Here is a 20,531-nt window from a genome sequence, read left to right as displayed (position 1 = left end):
ATGGTCTTATGCTACATAAGCAGACTAATCAACATGAACATGAGTTACCAAGGTTTGTTAGTCCGTGGTTTCTGTGTCAAGTTCCAGCTTGAGTCCTTGCCCTAACTTCTCACATTGGTGGACTGTTACCTGGAAGTAAAAGCCAAATAGACCTTTTCCTCTCCTAAACTGCTTTTAGTCAGAGGGTTTTATCACATCAGAAATCAAACTAGAGCAAGCATCTAGAACTAGTTCAGTGTGGTGCTGTAGAGAACACTGTAGAATTTATCCTGTTGGAGTTTCCTCTAATTGGGACTTCTTGTAGCCCAGCTTTTCCTTGTGCTCAGTACTGCTACTCTTTCTCTCTTCACAGATGCTGATGTCAAAGGCCTTCTTTAATAAACAGTGCATGGATTAAAACATGTCCTGGTACCTGCTCTCGAGAGTACCCAACCCACAACAACCCATGTTATTTTCAGCTCCATTATTTACCACATAAATATATTTGTGGTTGGTTGAAAACCCAGTAACCTAGATTTTGGTTCTATTACTAAATGGTAGATTCTCCATCTTAACCTGCAAAACTAACTGACTTAAGGTTGCGTTAGTGAACATAGGATCATAGTAGGAAAGGCGTGAGTGTGATGTATGACTTTGAGACTAGGACATGTGGCTTCTGGTATTTGCTCTTGGGACATTCATTCTGAAAGCCTTTTGATACTATGTGAGAAATTTAACTTCCAAGTAGCAGCCATGGAAGCATAGCAAGTAATGAGACCTTAAGGAAACCCGTATCTGAAGAACTCTATCTGTTCTTAGTTCCCAAATGTTTGCATTTTCCTTGAGCAGCCACTAAATAAATAAAGTCTTTGAGGTTAACTTAATTCCTGAAGAACGACACTTAAAAGACAGTACATCCCACAGTAGCTCAGAATTGAGTATAATAGAGGGTTATTTATTTAGGTGTAGACTCAGAGATCACAGTCCTCTGCTGGAACGGGGAACAGCAATCATATCCTGCATCCAGAAAAGAGGCCTGAGGCATGCTTTACATGGGTATAAATAGTATGAGAAACCATGCCCAAGTGGGTGGGTAGCTTCAAGGCTACTGGTGGTAGGAATTCGTACAGCAAATTCCAACCAATATGAAGTTGAAATTGTATAAGTGCCCACTCCTAAGGAATGGCAAAGAAATTACTCCAACTGGACATCATATGTTACCACATAAAACCCACAGTGACAGAAATGGGTTACATTTTTCTGAGTTTTTGACCAAAGGGTTCTATAGACTGTCCCCCCAAACCATACAGGCTGTTGTCAATGACAATGATTACCTTCTTTATCCTAAAAGTCAAGTAACCACTGAGGAGAAAAGTAATCAACAATTTCATTCAGCTATGGACCCTTCGAATTACAATAGCAATTGGCTTATAAGATATGCCCATTAGTGTAATAGGGACACAAATGTTACAGAAGTATCCAAACACTTTTTAAATTAGATTCAAGGCTTGTTCTGTGGGACATAATCCATACATGACACAATTAATGAGGCCAAGAGTCATGCCCAGGCCCTAGGGTTCTACCCCTACTTCTGCTAATTGAACATAACAATAAAAGTGACTCCTAACGACAAATTACTACACCCAAAAAGCACTGCATTGTTGAGCCATCAGAGAAGATTTTTTTGCAGTAAATGATAATTAACATAGAGACCCACAACTGCACTATGTGCAGAAGTGAGAGACCCTGGAGCACTCAGCACTAAATGGGGTGTCTTCATCACACTCTTCCCTCAAGGCTCGGGGAACACGGCAGAAGGCGAGGTGAGAAGATTGCAAGAGCCAGAGGTGGTAGACAACTCGAGGGAAACAGCAGTTTTCAGACAGACCAGAGCTGAGGCACATGCAAACTGTGACAGCATGCACAAGACCTTCACAAGTTCAAGCCAGACAAAATCCCAGCATGGAGAAAAGGAAGCTGGCATAAAGCCCCAATCCTAGCCAAGAAGCTACTTGAAATTGACAGCTACTAGGGGAGAAAAAAATCTGTTTTCTCTAATAGAGTGACACTGCGTTTATCAACCATAGCTCAGGGTAGACTTCATGCTTAGGAGTAGTTTTCATTTTGGGGTGTGTGTGTGTGTGTGTGTGTGTGTGTGTGTGTGTGTGTGTGATTTATTGTAGGGGTTTTGATTTTGTTTGGTTTGGTTGGTTGTTAGTTTTCTGTTGTTGTTTGTTTATTTTATTTATTTATTAAAGATTTCTGCCTCCTCCCCGCCACCGCCTCCCATTTCCCTCCCCCTTCCCCGATCAAGTCCCCCTCCCACATCAGCTCGAAGAGTAATCAGGGTTCCCTGACATGTGGGAAGTCCAAGGACCACCCACCTCCATCCCGGTCTAGTAAGGTGAGCATCCAAACTGCCTAGGCTCCCCCAAAAGCCAGTACGTGCAGTAGGATCAAAAACCCATTGCCATTATTCTTGAGTTCTCAGTAGTCCTCATTGTCCGCTATGTTCAGCAAGTCCGGTTTTATCCCATGCTTTTTCAGACCCAGGCCAGCTGGGTCTGAAACTAGACCGTAAAAGGCTAATCAACCCAATTATAAAATGGGGCACTGAGCTGAACAGAGAATTCTCAACAGAAGAAGTTCAAATAGCCAAAAGACACTTAAGGTCATGTTCAACCTCCTTAGCGATCAGGGAAATGCAAATCAAGACAACTTTAAGATACCATCTTACACCTGTCAGAATGGCTAACATAAAAACCACCAATGATAACCTTTGCTGGAGTGGTTGTGGAGAAAGGGGTACACTCACCCATTGCTGGTGGGAATGCAAACTTGTGCAACCACTCTGGAAAGCAGTGTGGCGGTTTCTCAGGAAATTCGGGATCAACCTACCCCTGGACCCAGCAATACCACTCTTGGGAATATACCCAAGAGAGGCCCTATCATACAACAAAAGTATATGCTCAACTATGTTTGTTTATTTTGAAAGAGAGAAAAATATCAAGGTAAACAGGAGAACCTGAAGGAGTTGGGGAGGGAAAAAAATAATGAAAATATATGGTGAAAAAAAGATTCATTGAGCCAAGGCAAACCTCCAGTGAGCAAAATAAATGAATTATTGTGTTAAGCAATTGTTTTAGGGTAGACTGTTTACAGATGCAAAATAGCTGCAACAATAATTTAAAGATATTAATTCTCTCCCTCTCGATTTCTTGATCTATTATATGAGAATATTTTCTAAGCCCCCTGAACTCATCTTACATCTAGCCATATTGAGGAAATAACATTAATAGTATGTGTAAACTTGTTTTACAAGCTATAAGAGGCATTAAAGGAACAATTTATTATAATTATCACCATAAATCCTCATTAGCTAGGAGCTGATTGTACAGAATACCAAAAAAGCAAGTTGCTAACCTCAAGGAGAATGATATTAGCTCTCAACTTACAATTATTTTTCTAATCACAAAAATTTAAATAGAAATTTATTAAATGGAAAAATAGAAAATGAAAAACAAGTGAATTTAAAAACAATAAGGCAATATTTGTCTCTTTAAATCTTCTCTTCTTATAGCTCAGATTAAAGGGAACTTTCAAGTATATCTGTGAGACGTATAACTTTATGATCTCTAGCTATTCCCACATTTTTCTCATTGAACACTGCCCACTACCAATCACTCTTTATTCCCTGCCATATATATTTTGAATAAGCATATCTCCAACTAGATGTAAATATCTTTAAACAGTGTAGGGATTCTTCAAAGTCATATTCTGAAAGTATAGCATTTTGTAAATAAAAAGTACATAATACAAATTTATAGTACAAATTCAAAAATACAAATATGATTCAATTGATATGAAAGCATCCGTGGTTATTTATTACTAACCTCCTGTTTACTTATCTAATTCATCTACCTGCTTGCCCTAATTTCACCTCAATTTTTCAGTTTTTAGAACTTTCTGTTTTCCAACAATCTGCCAGAACTCCAGCTTTAGCCCCCTCCCATCCAGGCACATAGGGGATTTGGATTGCTAAGCTCCATGTTATGAACAGTTAGAGTGAATTATAAGTTGAGTAATGTGTGTCACACTGGATGGAGCATTTAACTTCTGGTTCAAAAGCCTCCCAGAATTTCTGTTCCCTATGGCAGATGCATAGGATCCTTAGTGGCTAATCCATGAGCCCTGCTTCTTTAGTGTTTAACTGGAAAGGCCTTTGCCCTCTTATGACGTGAAACAGAAATGTAGCATCAAGAGAAAACAAATGATCGTTACCCTTTAAGCCCTTAATATGTAGTCATCTGCATCCCTCCCCCCATCCCTGCCCTGTGCAGCACTTCCTGAAATACCCTTGCTGATACACTTGGTGACCACAATTGATTGATGAGTTTGGCAAAGCTTGATAGCAGACAAATCACAGCTAAGGTACAATTTCTCTCCATTATAATTCTTTATCAGTGGAATCTAAATTGCTTTAGCAATTCAACACAGAAGTTGGGATGCCAAATTGTTACCATAGAGACCATATAACGCTTCTAATGTCTGAATCATATGCACTCCTCAGGCTTTCCAAACTTACATTGAATTATGTTAAAATTGTCTCCCAAATTACATATGGAGCCGTCTTTGATAATTTCCTCGGGGTAAAGACTTGATAAGAAAATTTTATTCAGAAAGTTTTTTAGGGAAAGCTGTCCAAAACGTTTGTGCCCCTGTGAGAAAGATACAATTAGTCAGCAGGAGAATTTGACCTGCGATGCAGTCAGAATGAAGGCCTCACCTGATGGAGATAGGGGCTATTCATAGGATGCTTGAATATTGCAGTGGGAGAAGCAGGGCTTTTCCATGCCGACATCAAATAGTCTCGGATATGGATCACCACAGAGGAGCAGGGGCAAGTCCCAGCTGGACAGCATCTCTCTGTGAAGGCAGAGACTCAGTAGTCAGGTGTCAGTAGCTGATACATGTTCAATTTGAAGGAACCCTTCCCAGCAGGGTTTCTAAATGCTATACCACAGCTTCTATTGCATAAGTAATATAAAATTCTTTTTCTATTTTATAATTTTTTAAGTGTGTATATGCATGTATTTATGGGCACATGTGTACACATGGCAGTGACAAAGATTAACATTGAGTAATATTGTCTATAGCCCTGTAAATTATATTCTGAGAATATGTCTCTCAGTCAACTTAGACCTTGCTGTTTCTACTAGACTGGCTGGTCAACAAGCCCCTGGGATAATCTTGACTCCATCCCCTGGCACCAGAGTAACGCATACCACGGAATCTGACCTTTTACATGGGTCCTGGAGATCTTAGCTCAGGTGCTCATACCTGCACAGCAGACATTTTCATCTCCCCCACATGATAAATTTCTAATAATATGATGGGCAGGCCATTCAGTGCCCCATCATTTTCTATTAAAACTACTACTTCAGTTTTTGTCTACCATGATGTGTAGGTCTGACTGCTATTTCTGTCTCCAGCTAGAAAACGTATACCTCTCATAAAGATATAGCTCACCTCTCACCTAGGAAAACCATACCAGGAAACTTCTTCTGGTGGACATTCTTGTGTTCTATCCTAATCCCATTTCAGATGTCTGTTTTGTATGAGGAATGGCTTGATGGTAAAGCTGACCGCTCCTCAGTTAATGAGAAAGAAACCAGAACAGAAGACAGACTGGAGCAAGGTAATAACTTAAGGAACAAATAAGAACATTCTATGTCTTATGTGTTTTCTGGGGTCCTACACACATAACACTAAACCTACACATCCCAGATGATCTTGCCAACTGATAAAAACAGTGTCTCGTACACTAAATTCTCCTCTTTCATCCTTTTCTACTAACTGCTCCTGGCTATTAGTCACAAAGCTTTAGCAAAGGCATGTTTAGTCTTATTCTTTACTCAGTGCCTTAAGCAGGACAGATATTTCAATTCCTTCTCAGACTTTTAGTCTGCCATCATTGTCTTAATCCCTAGCCATGGTCGCACTGTGGTCAAGGTATCAACTATTGAACACCTTTACCAGGAAGACGGTAACACTAGGCATTAAGTCTGGGCTGCTATGCTTCCTTTTCCTATCCTCCTATAGAGTCAACCTTGGGTTATTTAAGTTTTATTTTCTAGGAAAGCGCTTTCTTTACACTTACAATTAAAATTATTTGTACACAAGTTTTACTGCCTCATTAGACCTGAAGTTACTTGAGATAAAAAGTAAATTTGGGGAAATCACCAGAAGCCTTAATTTCCCCATTTGTGGAAATGACTGGCTATAATTCTCCCAAGGCCCTTCCATCTGTAGAACTTGCTCATTTTGTGTGAGTCAGCCTGAAATGATAGGCCGTCAGGGTCCTAGAACGGCTAAGAATACCTTATCTGTGGTCTCCACATTAGCTTGCTGCCAACATCATTTTTGCTGCTGTCAGGCGAAATAACTGTTGTGGAAAAATGAAGTAAAACAAGGCACCTTCACAAGAGGCACCATTAGAAACTCAGGGGCGATTTGACTTAGAGCAGCTTGAAATTTCAAAGGAAAAGCAGCAACCGCAATCTGTTTTCTCATTTGCTTCCTGCTTCCTCTTTAAACAGGCAGGCTGCATCTCCCCGAAGATCTTCCTCTAAACAGCAAACACACTGCACAGCCTAACCTGTAATTTAAATCACAATTAAGCTTCCCGTTAGAATGTATCTTCATCATAAATCTGCTATGGATCCCCAGTGTTCTGTTTAATTCCCTTAGCCTCTTAAACAGCATGACCCCTGGTTTAGTTTCCCTCGATAAAAAATGCTGAATTATAGCTTATTTATGAGTTTCATGAATAAGACTAATTTCATTGCCATTTGCAGAGAAATTCTCACCAGGTTATTATACTTCTAGATCCCATTAACTCATAAAATATACAAAATAAAAATTATTCCGAATTAGTCTTCCAAGCAGAATTGTTGACAACACATCTTTGTGTAAAAAGATGCCACCAACCAGCACTAATAGGAACAGCTCCTCTTCTCTCCCGTGATCAGCACTGCTACAGAGACTACATTCAACTGGGTTTCTCTAAAGATTTGTAAAGCGGTCTATTAACTTGTTCTGGTTTTTATTCTTAATGAACACTTCTTTTACAATAAGAATTCTATAGTGTATACAATGATTTCAATTTTATGTTCTTGTCTAAAGCCTGAGCACCAACTATAAAAACATACTAGATTGGAAATATCTGACCAGCTGGTGAACCAAACCAGTTGGGGCTTCAATGACTTGAGGTCTTTGGTAGTCACATGGGAAGAGCTTCAAGTGTTAAAGCTAATAACCACGGCAAGGGTAGCCTGATATTACTGCAAGCAACTGTGCTTTAAATCAATAGGAACTGATAGCCACGAGGACGTAAGATGTATGTGGCAGACATTGTCAGGGTTCACTGACAGTGTAAGGTTTCAGGGACTGTGTGTGTAAATGAGTGGACTTTTAGTCTTGCCAATGCTTTGTATTCAAAGTCTAGATCAGAGACCTCACTCCCTCATCAATAAAACAGGGACGAGAACAATAAAATAGTGCTTCATGTAGTAGTTTAGGGAAAGTGAATGGACTGAGTGAAGCATAAGTCAAGATTTTAAACAATAAATTTGCTATAAAAATAATAATCTCAAACAATCTAAGCCTAAAAATTATGTTATTTAAATTTCCCAAAGATGGACAACAAGGGAAAAATGTTTAAAAACGCAAACATCATTCTTTATCCTAAAGTGTGAAAAATTTTAACTTTCAGCCTCAAAAAGATTTTACTTTTGTAAGAATTAGCTAAACAGGTATTTAATTTCACAGCATTTATAACATGTGCTGGTTGCAAAACAAGTGATTTACACATGCAGGCAAATAGGTAAATTGCCTTCTTCAAATCAGAATGCATTGACTTTTATGTGTACCTAGGTCATACTAGGTCTGTACATTATTACTTATTTTCATTAAAAACTTGTTTTCCTCCAAGCAATAGCCCAAGGAGGATTAGTAGAGAATGCCTTGAAGTGGCAGAAAGAACAGAGACACGATTAACTATTCAAAAGTGATATAAGAACTAGGTGCTGAGCTGACACCTCACCTGAACTATATGTGTACTATGTCATATAAATGGCAGGCATATATTTAAGAAAAAAGAAAACTCTCAGACTCCAAGAAAATGTATTGATGACATCCAATGATGTTCTGAAGACCATTAAAGTCCTAAGGGCAAAACCACCTTCTTTATGGATAAGGAGAGTAGAGGTTTAAAGGCAAAAACCAGAAGAGTAGGGACTCCCAGTCTGTCATCCACCCACAGCTGGGTGGAACTGAAACAGAAATTTGTATTTAGATAAGGTCAGGATGAGAAAAAGAGGGGAAGCAGTGATCAACAAGACTTCTCACTTTCCACACACTTCATTTTTTGATGAAGTGCGGAGATAATCATTAAGAAATTTAAATATGGGAAGAAAGGAAACCAGCCAACTATTATCTGAAAAATAGGAAGAGGGAACATATTATGGAACAATCTTTGTGCCCTGCAATTTGTTTTGGTCTCATTGTTAAAAAGAGCTGACTGGCTGAGAGCTAGGCAGGAAGAGATTCTGTGAGACACAGAGAGAATGCTGGCAGGAAGAACAGCAGAGTCGGAGGAGCTGACATAGAGTAAGCAAGACATGCTGGAGAGGTAAATGCCAAGAGCCTTGGGGCAGCACATGAATGAACAGAAATGTATTAATTAAAGTTGTATGAGGTGGTTAATAACAAGCCTGAGCTATCGACTGAGAATTTATAATTAATACCAAGACTCTGAGTGGTTATTCGAGAACAGCTGCCAGCACAGGAAGACTCTGCCTACAGAAACCAGTGCTCTGTGGCGTGGAAAGAATGGGCATCCTTATGTGTATGTTTATAAAGTTGCTTGCCCACTCAACAGACATTCATCAGCCATAATTCTGAAAGGAAGTGGCTGGATTCTAGATTTTCAATACATCCTGGCCTTTGTTAGGCGGCTGTCTTACTTGTTTGGCAGGGCTGCATCTGCCTAGTGGCCAGTGAGCCTGCCTACAAATTATTCTATATGAAATATGGGCCCACACTAACAAGGCAAGACCACCGATGACAATGTACTCACAGGTGAACTCTAGGGATGCGAACGGGGAATTATCTTGATTACTTTCAGAGGAAGTGGGATGACCTGTGGAGGCCCATAGAAGTAAATTCATTCCACCTTGACTAAGGGGCACAGAGTTCAGACCTATTCTTGCTACTTCAAGGTTATATGAGGAGATGCTTGATGTAAAATGTGGCTATAGGGTTGTCTTGCCTAGACAAAAGGATATGTTGACCTAGGGTGTGGTTACTTGATATTTTGAGATGTGAGGAGGAAATTACTTTCTTTGTTCTTTGTACGCTGTCAGGAAGTCTTTTGCCTTCCCCCTAAGAGAGAGCAGGGTACCCTGCCCTGTGGGAAGTCCAAGGCCCTCCCCACCCCCCTCTGTCTTTTCTAGAACACACACAGCCAGTGATCACAACCAGGGAGTGTTGCCCACACTAGGTTGATCATTCTCAGGGTCCTACACACCTTATTTGTCCCATACGAGGGAAGGGTGAGGATTAAGACAGCTAATGAGGTAAGCCTTAGATTACAATTGCTATGGGAGGACCAATCCCACTATAGAAGAAGGCAGGCTGGACAAGCCATAAGCATACCATTAAACAGTACTCTGTTGCCTTTGCATTAGCGCCTGTCTCCAGGTTCCTGCCCTGACTGCCTTTGATGATGAACTAGGATATAGAAATATAAGTGAAATAAATTTTTCCTCCCCAAGTTGCTTTTGGTCATGGTGTTTCAAAACAGCAGAAGACCCTGAGTAGCTGGAAGAAGGGGTATTTAGGGGAAGAAACCACAACACAAAGGGGGTAGGGAGGGCATCATTGGAAAATTCTGAAGACACCAGTAATAATCACAAAGGGATAACTCCCCATTTCTCAAGACCATAATCTAACTTTATGGTCAGCTAGTTCCTGAAACAGAGTCACTGAACCGGCTAACTTAGATTTTTGGCTCTTCTCTTCCTGCTAGATTTTTGGCTCTATTCTTCCTGCTAGAGGAGTAGGGATTTATCTGGGTCTTTCAAAGTCAAAGACACAGAAAATATTTTCAACAAAATCACAGAAGAAAATTTCCCTAACATAAAGAAAAAGCCTGTCGAGGTATAAGAAGTATACAAAACACCAAACAGACTGGACCAGAAAAGAAAGTCCCCCAGGAAGATAATAGTCAAAACACCAAATACAAAGGAAAAAAATAGTAAAAGCTTCAATGGAAAAAGACCAAGAAACATACAAAGGCAGACCTATTAAAATTATACTAAACTTCCCAATGGAGACTCTAAAAGCTGGAAGGGTCTGGACAGATGTGATGCAGACTCTAAGAGACCACAAATACCAGCCCATACTTCTGGACCCAACAAAACTTTCATCTCCTATAGATGAAGAAAACCAGGCATCCATAAGCCAAATGTAAGCACTAACTACTAGTCCAGTTCACCTGTGTTCACTGCTGCTCTAGTCATAGTAGCCAGGGATTGGACACACCCTAGATGTTCATCAGCTGATAATTGATAAAAAAATGTGGTACCTTTCTTTACACAATGGAGTATGGATGAGCTATTTTAAAAAAGTGAAATCATGAATTTGGCAGGTAAATGGATGGAGCTAAACAAAATCATCCTAAGTGAGGTAACCCTGACCCAAAAAGACCAATATGGTATGTATTCTCTTATATGTGGATGTTAGCTGTTAAGTTCTCAACAAAGATACAATTCATATAAGCCACAGAGGTTAAGTATAGAGTAAGTGAATACACGAGGGAAGCATTGCTCCTGGAGAGAAAAATAGAACAGATAGTAATGGATGGAGGTGGGTGGTGGAACACTGGAACAGGGGGACCAAACAGGGACAAAGCAAGAAGCAAGAAAAAGGACATAAGGGAGAAACATGGGGTAGGACAGTTAAAACACAGGACCATTTGAGGGTATTGGGAAAGCCAATAAATACATTAGAAGCTGCTGCTTCCTTCTCCTTTTTTTTTTTTTTGAGACAGGGTCTCTCTGTAGCTTTGGAGCCTGTCCTGGAACACTTGCTCTGTAGACCAAGCTGGCCTCAAATTCACAAAGATCCTCTTGTCTCTGCTTCCTGAGTGCTGAGATTAAAGGATAAAATAAATACATATATTTAAGATATCTAAATTGAAATCACCTACTAATGGGGGAGACAAAGCACCAATCAGACATCTCTCACCAACAAATGAAACCTCTAGTGCTGGGAATGGGTTGCACTGAATGGAGAAGTTGGCCAAAGGCACCTTGTAAAAATCACCAAGCCACACTGGACATTGGTTGCGCTCTATAAACTAATGGTAAGGCCCAAATATTAACCTACACCTACACAACTCAGCAAGCACAGAGAAGTCCAACTGATGCCTACATAGAGCCGTCGGCCCTGCTGAATAGTATTCGTGGTATAGGAAGACACTCTGCACAGTACAAGGTCAGAAAGGTAAACACCAACGCAGCTACAAAATTTGCCTCGAAGATAGCTGGTACAGTAGTAGTAGAAGAGTTGTGGGAATAACCAACCACTATCAGATTGGAACTAAAGCCCACTTTAGTTGATGAGATGGAATCCATTCCTGACATTGCCTGGGTGGCCAAGAACCTAAGACTAGATAAGAAATGGATCTAGAATATTACTATTCTGCTAAAGGAATGTAGCAACAACAAAACTCCTAACAATGTTCTGCTATACTCATGGATGAGCATATTGCTCAGCCATCATCAGAGAAGCATCCTCACCCAGATGGGAACAAATACAGACTCACAACTGGACAATGTGCACAGCTGAGACCTCGGAAGACTCAGCCCCAAACGGAATGTCTCTATCAAATCCCTCTCCTCAGGGCTCAGGGAACTCTGCAGAATTAAAAGCAGAAAGATCCTCTGAGCCAGTAAGGAGGGAAGACACCTAGGAAAAGAGACAAAAATGGGACTCGTGCACTTATGAACTCCTAGAGACTAGGGCAGCATGCACAGGGCTTGCAAAGGTCTACGCCAGATGGGGTCCCAGGGTTGAGAGGTACAGAAGAAACAATCCCCCATTCCTAACCCAGAAGCTATCACAGCTATCTGCAAAGGACATCGTTTCTTCAGTGAAGTCTCACTGGGTATATAAGCCACACAGTAGGGAAGACCCCATGTAAATGACCAACACAAAACAAACGCAGTGGCATTATTAAAGGGGTCTGTTTCACACTGTTTGTTGGAACAATTATTTTAACCTTACAGACCTTTCTTTATATATTATGGTTTCTGCTTCTCTCTCTCTCTCTCTCTCTCTCTCTCTCTCTCTCTCTCTCTCTCTCTCTCTCTCTCTCTCGTGTGTGTGTGTGTGTGAATGTGTCTCCGCGTATGTATGGTTCTGTTTTTCCTTTGGTTCTCTTTTTTCTGATTATTTTATCCTATTCTGGTTTGTTTTCACCATTTTATTATCATCACTATCAGCATTATTATTTTAAGATCCTATTTGTATTCTACTGAGGGAGAAAAGAAAGGGTGTGGATTTGGGTGAGGGTCTGGGAGGAGTTGGGGAAGGAGAAAACGAGTCATAATATACGGTATGAAAACATGTTTTCAATAAAAATAACAAAGCCAGGCCCTTCCCAATTTAGCATCGATGCTCAGGTATAATTAACCCTAAAACCCTGCTGTTGTTAAAAACACTACACACTGCTGACTGGGTCATCTATTACCAGCACTGTAAAATTAGCAATTGTAGATAATGCTTTAGGGGCACATGCTCTGTCGTTAGGCTGCCTGGGAACAAAATCTGTGTCTTCACTTATAAGTCGTTTAGCCTAGTGACTCAAAGTATTTAACCGTACAAAACGAAGCGAAAACAAACGAGAACACTAGGCTTCTATGTTTGTGGAGGAACTTTTGACAGCCTTTGGAACGCTGCTATCCAGTACATAGAATTCTGTAAATACCAACTTTCCTAAGAAGCTTCAGCAAACTTTCCTGAACCGATAGGTCAGCCACTGCTTATCATTAAACAGCTTCTTGGCATAAGGAATCGTACAGTCATCTGCCCAGCACCTGCAACCCAACTTCCCGTTATTGCAGGCAAAGGATCTGGAAACGTGAGACTTGTGTCCCCAAAGCCAGAGCCTTCCTATTCGACTAATTACTGCCTCCACGTTCAGGAATCTCAGCAACCCGGAGAAAAGAAGCCGCAGAAGATACCTCCGGACAGCCTGGGTTTCTATACTGTAACCTCCCAGAAAATCAACCTGGAGGAGGCGGAGCCCGAGGACAGAAGCCGCTGGCCGGAAAGGGCCAGAACGTGGGCGGGACCGGAGCCGCGCGAGGCCCAGACCAGGAAGAGATGCTGCCTAGAGCGTGCCTGACGCGGATGTGAGAACGACCCGTCTTCATTTGCACTTTCCATGCCCACAGCATTATAGCCCCTGCCCTCCACTGCCGAGAACATCATTTACTATCGCCACGTTGTTTCCGTATTTTTCCTGGGGTCGAAAGATGAAGCGCATCCGTCAGGCAGATACTGGGCACCAACAGAGGCGAGACGCCTCGGAGGCGGGGTCCTTCGCTCGCGCCGAAATTCAAAGGAACAGTTCCGGCACGGTGGTTGGGCTGCGGCGAACGCTGTGCCGGGGATGCTGGCGTTCGCCCGGTAGCGCCCCGATCCGGGTCGGGTGGTCTCGCTCTCCGCCTTCGCGCTGTGAGGGACCTGCACTGGTGTCCCAGGCCCGGGCGGCTCTGTGGCGGGTGCGTAGTGCGTCCCTTGGCCCGGCCACAAGCCGGTGTCTCGGCGGGAGACGGGGCGCGGGAAGGGTCAGGTTCAAGGAGGGACCTCAAGCGCTGATTAGATAGAGATGTTGACTCTTGTTCATCCGTAAGGCAGATCAACAAGTACTCGGGGACGCGAGAAACCACTGAATGTTTAAAAAGAGACTGTAGAACGGATCCACTTCGTCCTTAAGGTCCGCTAACTACCCGGGTCCTGAAAGTCTTATTCAGAGAGAGATTCACGGATGTGTGTAGGCAAAGAGCATAGCGGGATTTAGGGTGACTTGGATAGACAGATAAACGGTGCTTAGTGTCATCTTTTACTGCCACGGAGGAAAAAGGAAGGAGCAGTAAAGAGGGGTACCAGAAAGGCGTGCTTGTAACAAGGAGAATTAAATGTGAAATAACCAACAGTCTTTATTAACTACAGTGTTTACAGTCAACACAAGCCTAGGAAAGTGGGCAGCAGTAATAAAGAGATGGTGCCTTCCAGGCTGGATGGTTTAACTTCCAAACGGTGGCCAACTGCTTGATAATTTTAAATTCGAGGAAGCTGTTTTTAGAATTAAAAATTGGCAAGTGTATTTTTCCGGTGCTCTACATTCCTGTGATATTTATTGTGATTTGGTTTGTTTTTGTGTTTTTTTTTAACGTATACTTGAGTGATGTTATTTCTGTTTTACACAGACCTCGCTTGTCTCTTGTTGCCCAACAAAGGCTTACGAGCCCAAGACAGTGTAGAATAATGTATGTCAAATCAATCATTCTTGAAGGATTCAAGTCCTATGCACAAAGGACTGAAGTCAATGGTTTTGACCCCCTCTTCAATGCTATCACTGGTTTAAACGGCAGTGGAAAATCCAATATTTTGGACTCCATCTGCTTTCTCCTAGGCATCTCCAACCTGTCTCAGGTACAGTATAAACTTTCTGATTATGTAAACGTTTGTCCAAGGGTAACTTTGTTACTATTTGGAGACTACATTTGCCTGTTTGTTTTTTTTTTTTTACTCTTTGTAGAACTCATTTGCATGCTGGTGCTTCACGTAAATTAGTTTATATTGCATTGCATCCATTTAAGCAGAGATTTTGATTACCCTATCCTTTAGATGAAAAAGAGAAATTGTGAGACCATGCCTCAGTTTCCCCCTCTTAAACTGTTGGGAGTAATGCCCCTACCAAGCAGTGTTATTTCAGTGTTGTCTCGGTTCAGAGTCTGTACCTGCTCTTCTGCCTTACAGTGCTTTTTAGGGTGTACTAATGGATGGGGTGCCTAGTAAAGTTCATACCTCTCCCTTGAGTTTTTCAAGTTAGATCAATTCAGAATAGAATGTAAAAGGTACTGATAATAGGTTATTGTCCGTAGTCCTTGTTTTTCTTGCTGATGGATGGATGTGACCACCTCTTTTTTACTTACCACTACACAGGTGGGTTTTTCAAAGCAAGACATATTTTAGTGCTGCTGTTGTAGAATATGAAGTTTGGTAAGTGAACTTTCCTTCTTTAATTATAGGTGCGGGCTTCTAATTTACAAGATCTAGTTTATAAGAATGGGCAGGCTGGAATTACCAAAGCCTCCGTTTCAATCACTTTTGATAATTCTGACAAAAAGCAAAGTCCTTTAGGATTTGAAGCTCATGATGAAATCACAGTTACAAGACAGGTGAGTAGCTGTCAAGCCTTTGGATACTGTATATTGTGTGACACTATAAAAGTGTCCCCAGATAGGGGAACAATGGCCGACCAAAGTATGCATACCACCAAAGTTGAACTTGATGGTGACTGGTAACTAGAGTTACTCACAGGATCTGAGATAAGGCATTACCACTTACAGGAGTAGAAATGACAGAGACAGTGTCTCATCTCACACGGGTGGCAGCTCACAGAACTAGGAACCTGGAGCACAGTGCACAGCCCGAGGGCAGCTCAGCAGATTGGAGAGTGTCTTTTCCAGGTATCTCATTGGTCTAACCTCATCCAGGCGGCTGGTCTGCTCTTAGTCACCTTTGCAACTTTTCTCCTCTTAGAGTCTTCTTTGCACGTTAGCTTCCTTCCTTCTGAGGGGGTGGGGGACTCATTTTTTATAGCTTATGAGTGAGAGTCCTAGTGAGTGGTCAGTTTTGAGGAGTTCCCGAAGCTATCAAGAGTTGCTTACCTATGTAAAGGGTCCCTGCAGGATGTAACATTTGGAGAAAGCTATTACACAACACTGCCCCGTGATAGAGCAGTAATTCTCAACCTGGGGGTCAAGTGACCCTTTCATAGGCACCACCTAAGAACATTGGAAACATAGATATTTACATTTGATTCATAACAGGAGCGAAACACAGTTATGAAGTAGTGACAGGAATAATTTTATGGTCAGGGGGTCACAGCATCAGGAAAGCTGAGAAGTGCTGCATTAGAGTTCCTCTTTTAGGAGCTCAGCTGATGTGAGCTTCTCAGACAGCTGCTGGTCAGCACTTCAGGTCACTTGTCTTATGTGAGAATGTCTCAGCAGTACTTCTGCAAGATTGATGGCGCGTAGGGGTGGGCCAGGAGTCTGGTCACTTCTAGGGATTTCCTGAAGATTAACTTGTTTATGTCATGAGATTTAAGGCACTTCCCTGCAGTTTGGAATGTTTTACCTCCATTAAGAAAGAACATCCTATGTCTCAAGGAGCTTCTCACCAAGATAAAATGTTCTGTCTTGGAGGAAATTGCTATGTAACACTGTGTAAACATTTCAGGTCTAATGTGTTGCTTGACAGTCTGGCTCAGTAAAGGCTTCTTGGTTAGTGTTGATGAGCAAATCTTATGAATACTGGCTAGAATCCTTTAGACTATCTTATAGAGGCCTGAACTGCATAATGGTGCTTCTGTCAATATGAACTGTATAGTTGATAGTGCCCTGTGAGATACATTGTCTGTAAGAGATTGAAAGATCTTGTCTTCCATCCCGTGAGCCCCAGCTCAGCTGTGGTTAGAACTTAAGCTATCATGTCTAAATCTTCCCTGTGAGCTCCCGCAGTTACTTCAGATCTTGCCTTCTATTCTGATTTGTAAAGAGGTAATTAAAAACTAATTTGAAATTCAGCAGGAGTTTGCTAACTTAGTTTTATGTATTAATCTTGGTTCTCTTGAGAGTTCAAATATGAAATCTGACTTTGTGTATATTTCAATATTTAAGTTGTCTGCAGGTCTAAATATTTTCTAAGTAAAATCCTACAGGGCTTTGAGCTGCTTTCCAGGTCCTTCATTAGCCTAAACACACCAAGTATGTAGCAGCCTCTCAGCTGCTACATTTCCATACAATTCCATAGAGTTTTTTTTAACCCGTGTGGCCTGAGATTTAGTGGCGATAAAAAGGGTTAGTAAGAACAGATACAGACAGAATTAGCATTTCTTCATCTTAGACTCTCCACTGGTTTTCTTGGGTATTCTCTCAGTGTCCACAACGTGACTTGAAGCTGCTCTGAACTTGTTATATGTGTTATTAATTAACCTCATTGCTGTCTTTGTATTTAAAATCATTAAGGGCCTCACATTAGTCCTTAATCTTTTTTCTTAGAGTCAATGCTTTCAGCTTTTCATTTTTGATTTTAAAATTCTTTTAGTTCTCACTTTCTATTTTAGCATTTTGTTAATATAGATTTTCTTTATTTTTAATCAAGCTTCTGGTTTTCTTTATTTATAGGGCAGGACAGAATTCAGCTCTTTGTTAAGTTTTTTAGTAGCCATAAACAGGTACTTTTGGGGAAATGTCTCTACATTCCTATTTAGCCTACATAATTTTTTCTGTCTTTATTTGGGTCATAAGACTGTATTCTTATATCATTTTTTTTGTATAAAATCCTTGTCTTATTTATGGACACACCTCCCACCCTAATAATTCTGTAAAGAAACTAAATGAACTGTATTCATTATTTATTACTGGTCTGTATTGAAGATTCTTAATGCAGTGAGGTGTATATTATGAGAAGCAAGTCTCTATTAAAGTCTTTCAGACTTTGTTAAATGCGACGATCATACCCTTAATGGCAATTTTGGAATTGAGGTAAAATCTGTTCGAGACAGGATCTAGAGTGTCATGATGAACCCAAGCTGAAGTACCATTACTCTCTTTTCTTTGAAGTTGTCAAAAGTCATGTTAATGAACTCTTTGTAGAGTTTTGTGGAGAATTCATTACAGAATCCATGTCTTTAGCTTTTAGTATCTTCTGTTCCCAGTAAAAAGTGGAAAACATATATTAGCCTCTAAGTGTGGTCAGTTTCAGAACATGGTCAGGAAAGAAAAATACATTTTATATATATTGGAAAAATAGCGTTAGATGTGCATAGTTCAGTAGTTAGTGAAAGCACCTGAGTTGTCCTAACCCAAATCCACAGTCCTTTTGATTGTGGCATACATCTTCCACTAATCACTCAGGATACAGAATAGTGCAAAAATGGATTTTACAATTTATTATTTTGGTACAAAATATTCCTTCATCTTTAAAGGTTGTTAAATACTTCTTTTTTAGGTGGTTATTGGTGGCAGAAATAAATATCTAATCAATGGAGTGAATGCCAATAACACCAGAGTCCAGGATCTCTTCTGTTCCGTGGGCCTGAACGTTAACAACCCTCACTTCCTCATCATGCAGGTTGGGGTCATTCTTTATCTTTCATAACAGGTTTACTTTAATTTTTATTTGATGCATATGAGAATTGTGGGTTTTTTAAATATCTATATTCTGTGTCGATTTTTATTGAATTTTCTAAATTTTTGTTATGATATGCTTTTTTGCAGTTATTTTATATGTAAAGCCAATACAAGATAAGTTTAAAAAAGAAGTCATGTGTCAGGTTTTTATAGCTTACAGAATGGAACCCCCCCAAGCTGCCAGAAAAAAGTCAGGGAAAGAAAGATTTTTCATCAAGGTTTCCAAAGTTCCTTGCCCATTGTTGACCATCTCCATTGCTGTGTGCTTGCGGTGAGGCTGAAATATAGCAGTGGAACCACATGGCAGAGGCAAGCTGCTAAAGGGAGGTGTGCCTTAGAACCCCAGTATCTCAAGTGAGACCTCCAAATCCTGTAGTTTCTAACCTTCTAACAGTCCAGTGGTACCTGCATCAGTGGATTTGACCATTGATTAGTTCAGTGTGCTCATGATCCTATCATGTCCCTAAAGCCCACCTTAAGGGTGATGCTGTCAACTCTTAAAACCCTGTGGGAAAATGCCCAGTATCAACACCATGAAATCATTATCTTATTATAAAAGACTAGCTTTAAAGCAGTTTAATATTTCAGGAATAAACTGATGTCTTTTTGTATCATTATCCTTTGTATCATTTAGTAACTTAATTTGTGTCACTCTGAGTGAGTTACAGATCCACTTAAACATTATATGACATACTTAGGTGATACTTTTTATAGCTCATTGTAGTTAAACTAAATTTGCTGTTTTCTTTTCAGGGCAGAATTACGAAAGTATTGAATATGAAACCACCAGAGGTAAGAATACTATTTATAAATAATAAAAATAGTAATTATAAATACTCAATTTTCCAGGCAACCAGATTTTAAAAGTAGTTTCTTACATTAAGATTTTGGAAGCCTTGTCTCAGAATGATTAGTAAAATAGCTTAACATTTAGCACTGTGTCTATAGTTCAAAGGTCTTGACTGTGTAGAGCAGTGTAGCTAACTAGTGTTCTATGTTGGGATGAATTACTAAGGAAAAAGTGCTAGAAAAAATGTATGTAAAATTAGCTTCTTTTTAGACTACATGAGGTGTGGCAAAGGACTTGTAACTGCCTTGAAAGTAATTGGTGCGGTGAAATGAGTTTTTTACTTTTGCTATTGAAAAGAACTGAGACTGTAATTGATGTTACTACTCTATTTAAATAAGGGTCAAGTTTACTTTCACTAAGGTAATGTCTTAGTGAGAATTACTAGTTTAAAACCTGCTGAACATGTACAAATCATAACGAGTTCAGGAAAGCAGTGATCTTCTAGACATGGGTTCTGAAGGTGAATAGGAGCTTCCTAAAAGGTGCTGGCATGCGTTTGCATTGCTTTGTTTAGTTACTAGTTAGTGGCAGCATAAGACCCTGGCCTCACTCTGATTAGAGAAGTGGAAGAGTAAAGTTGCTTGTCACAACTTGTCACTAATGAATGTGCCATAATCATTAAGGATGTATGCCATGCTTCAGCCTTGGAAAAAATAGTTGAAGTCCAACTTAAAATAGGTTTAAGAGCAAACTTTAAAAAATAGAAGAAAGGGCTACTTTGTTTTTATTGTCATTTTAGACTTGTATCAGGAAAATAGGAACAATCAGTATTTCAGTTTCAGAAGTGATAAACATTGGGAAATTAGTGTAGCAGAAGGCTTGATTTGGGAACAAGAGTGAAGCTACGGATACTTCTCAGTTAAGTGTCAGGGTCAGATAGATGTTTTAATCTGGTTAATTTTTTTAGGGTGGTATATATTACTCAGTAAAATTCTGTTGAGGTCAATGTAGTGGTATAGTTAATGCTAAATTCCAGTGAGATTCATTGCTTTGAATTCTTAATACAATTGTATTTCAGATATTATCAATGATTGAAGAAGCTGCTGGAACCAGAATGTATGAGTACAAAAAAATAGCTGCCCAGAAAACTATAGAAAAAAAGGAGGCTAAACTGAAAGAAATAAAAACGGTACTTAAATAGACGT

At 40.2% G+C, this 20,531-nt stretch overlaps 1 protein-coding gene and 1 long non-coding RNA gene across 2 annotated transcripts in view; one reads left to right on the top strand and one right to left on the bottom strand.

Moving 5' to 3' along the window:
• Nucleotides 1-4,820: 4,820 nt before the first annotated feature.
• On the bottom strand, nucleotides 4,821-13,318 carry LOC142847345 (uncharacterized). The gene is made up of 3 exons (XR_012910148.1): nucleotides 13,290-13,318; nucleotides 6,361-6,637; nucleotides 4,821-4,905 (listed from the first exon to the last, which is right to left on the bottom strand). It is a non-coding gene; the product is annotated as an uncharacterized LOC142847345 (long non-coding RNA).
• Nucleotides 13,319-13,673: 355 nt separating this feature from the next.
• The window catches only part of Smc2 (structural maintenance of chromosomes 2), a 43,280-nt gene continuing 36,422 nt past the window's right edge, over nucleotides 13,674-20,531 (top strand). The window contains exons 1-6 of the mRNA XM_075967215.1: nucleotides 13,674-13,832; nucleotides 14,541-14,766; nucleotides 15,366-15,515; nucleotides 18,355-18,477; nucleotides 19,290-19,328; nucleotides 20,405-20,515. Coding sequence (XP_075823330.1) covers nucleotides 14,599-14,766; nucleotides 15,366-15,515; nucleotides 18,355-18,477; nucleotides 19,290-19,328; nucleotides 20,405-20,515 — 591 coding nt within the window. The 5' untranslated portion in view covers nucleotides 13,674-13,832; nucleotides 14,541-14,598. The remainder of the gene's footprint in view (nucleotides 13,833-14,540; nucleotides 14,767-15,365; nucleotides 15,516-18,354; nucleotides 18,478-19,289; nucleotides 19,329-20,404; nucleotides 20,516-20,531) is intronic.

This window comes from Microtus pennsylvanicus, chromosome 3 (genome assembly GCF_037038515.1).
Source record: "Microtus pennsylvanicus isolate mMicPen1 chromosome 3, mMicPen1.hap1, whole genome shotgun sequence".
NCBI classification, from domain to species: domain Eukaryota; kingdom Metazoa; phylum Chordata; class Mammalia; order Rodentia; family Cricetidae; genus Microtus; species Microtus pennsylvanicus.
The sequence above is the reverse complement of the archived record's forward strand: the minus strand, read 5'-3'. Positions and strand labels throughout refer to the sequence as shown.